General features: G+C 38.2%; 1 protein-coding gene across 1 annotated transcript; it reads right to left on the reverse strand.

Annotated features, from left to right (window-relative positions):
- Positions 1 to 19: 19 nt before the first annotated feature.
- On the reverse strand, positions 20 to 1978 carry cox14 (cytochrome c oxidase assembly factor COX14). The gene is made up of 2 exons (XM_086199908.1): positions 1848 to 1978; positions 20 to 309 (listed from the first exon to the last, which is right to left on the reverse strand). Exon 2 carries the CDS (start codon positions 297 to 299, stop codon positions 123 to 125), a length of 177 nt encoding a protein of 58 aa, XP_086056034.1. The 5' UTR covers positions 300 to 309; positions 1848 to 1978; the 3' UTR covers positions 20 to 122.
- Positions 1979 to 2027: the final 49 nt, after the last annotated feature.

Below are 2027 nucleotides of genomic sequence, written 5' to 3' on the forward strand. Positions count from 1 at the left end.
AAAGACTGGACAGAGGCCATTGATGATTCAAATAATGTTTCTCACAAGAACAAACATCTTTATGATTCGTGACTGGACACAACAAAGAGAGGGAGGGGGAGAGGATAGCAGTCCATCTGTGGTCAGTCTTTGATGACTACAGAATCCTGGTTTTCTGCTTCCAGTTTCAACTGTTGTTTCCTTTGCATGTAGCGGTATCCTCTCAGCACACACAGGTAGCCTGCGTACACCGTCAGCAGCATCATCGAGCCGGAAAAAGCCCGATATCCGATGTCAGCCAGGCGCTTTCCAGAAACCATGATGAGGGTCCTGAAGGAACCAGGGACAGCGTCAGACCAAGCTCAGTTCATCTGATGTTCCAGGAATGCTTTGAAGCACCATTTACACTCACTCGTCAATGTATAAGTTCACCTGGGTACAAATGATGTGGCAAGATCAACAGCCCTGCGATAACTCCTCCCCTCATGAGGATCTTAATGGTTCTTAGGGCCCGAGCACTTGAAACTTGCTAGGAATTATGATTCTTGCTACAAATTATTCACCTTTCTGAAGGCCTTAATGTGCTCAAAACCTCGGGAAACTGCACGTCCATCAGGCCGGGTGAAAAATGACCGATTTCATGGGTTTGGTTTTAGTTCTGCTCAAGTGACTGGGATGGCACCCCCCATAATTTTTCAAAAGTTCAGCTTCAACTGAACGGAATTTTGATATTGACATCAAATGATCAAAGTCCAGATTTGAATTTTTTGTGATAATGCCATTTGTAAATGTAAAATTTTCATAATCATCCATTCTCTGACTCATCTGAATTCACAAAAAATAATACAGTTTACCTCAGTTTATTGTATTAATGACAATGTTTTCATATGATTTTATACTCAATAGGCAAGTACCGTATATTAAAATTTCATGCTATAGATTTTCCCCATTTTAACTGAACCAAAATACATACAGCACATACATTAAGACAAATTTCCAGGGACAGCTGCTGTATTGTACTGAATTAACTTGCTTGAGGAAGATTTATCAATATATTTCTGCACATTTATTATTCACACATAAGCAATCAAAGATGATGCACCACTAACTAATCGAGAATATGATTGTGCTACAATAGTGCCATGATGCTTGTAATGGATTTAAAGTCTGAAATAAGCCAACAATGATCATGACAACACTTGTATTATATATCTATATATAGATATCTATATTTCGATAGATATCTATTTATATTTTTTTAAATAAAGGCACATTGATTGACAAACTATACAATTACTAAAGGAGAATAACAAATAATGACATAAAGTGCCTGAAGTGTGACAATTTACTTCATTTACTTTCACTACCTAACACGAAACTCTCAGAGTAATCGATAATAGTCATAATGATGATCATTACGGTTTCCGCCTTTGCTATGTAGTAAAGAAGTGCATCCAGATAGGTAAATAATATACACTAATTCTTAGGATTTCATCAAATCAAATCAAACAGACCACTCATGGGAACAGATTCATTATCAATGAGCGGATCTTCAGCGGTAAGCCATACTACCCTACACGACTAAATAAAACAATCGTAAATATGATATATCAACACAATAATGTACACAATTGAGAAGCATAGTTAATTTTGTGCCTATTGTCCACAACTCTGACTTGTAAGTCATAAAAACAAGAAGTCTCCCATTGACAAGATAACGTTCCTCCCACTTAGCATGATTGCAGGCTAACGTGTTGTCAGTCAGCTGTGTAATGTTAGAAACAAACTTGCACAATTGTATTGAGCTCCAAACAGGTCACTTATCTGTCGCAACTCTCTTTCAAGCAATTAGCTTCGAGTGTTCTTACCTTTTGTTTTTCAAGCGATGGCAAGCGCGGGTTGAACCAGTCAATGTCAACACACCACCATACAAAGTTAGCGTAGCGACTACTCACCTCTACTTTCATAAGTTACGGAAGCCTAGAAGGAACTTCACTCTTCTTACAAATCAAGTTGCGTAGCGCCCTCTACTGACACGGCGTGTAAAA

This window comes from Aulostomus chinensis, chromosome 3, assembly GCF_037954235.1.
Source record: "Aulostomus chinensis isolate RoL2024-O1b breed Wild chromosome 3, RoL_Achi_v1.0, whole genome shotgun sequence".
Lineage (NCBI taxonomy): Eukaryota > Metazoa > Chordata > Actinopteri > Syngnathiformes > Aulostomidae > Aulostomus > Aulostomus chinensis.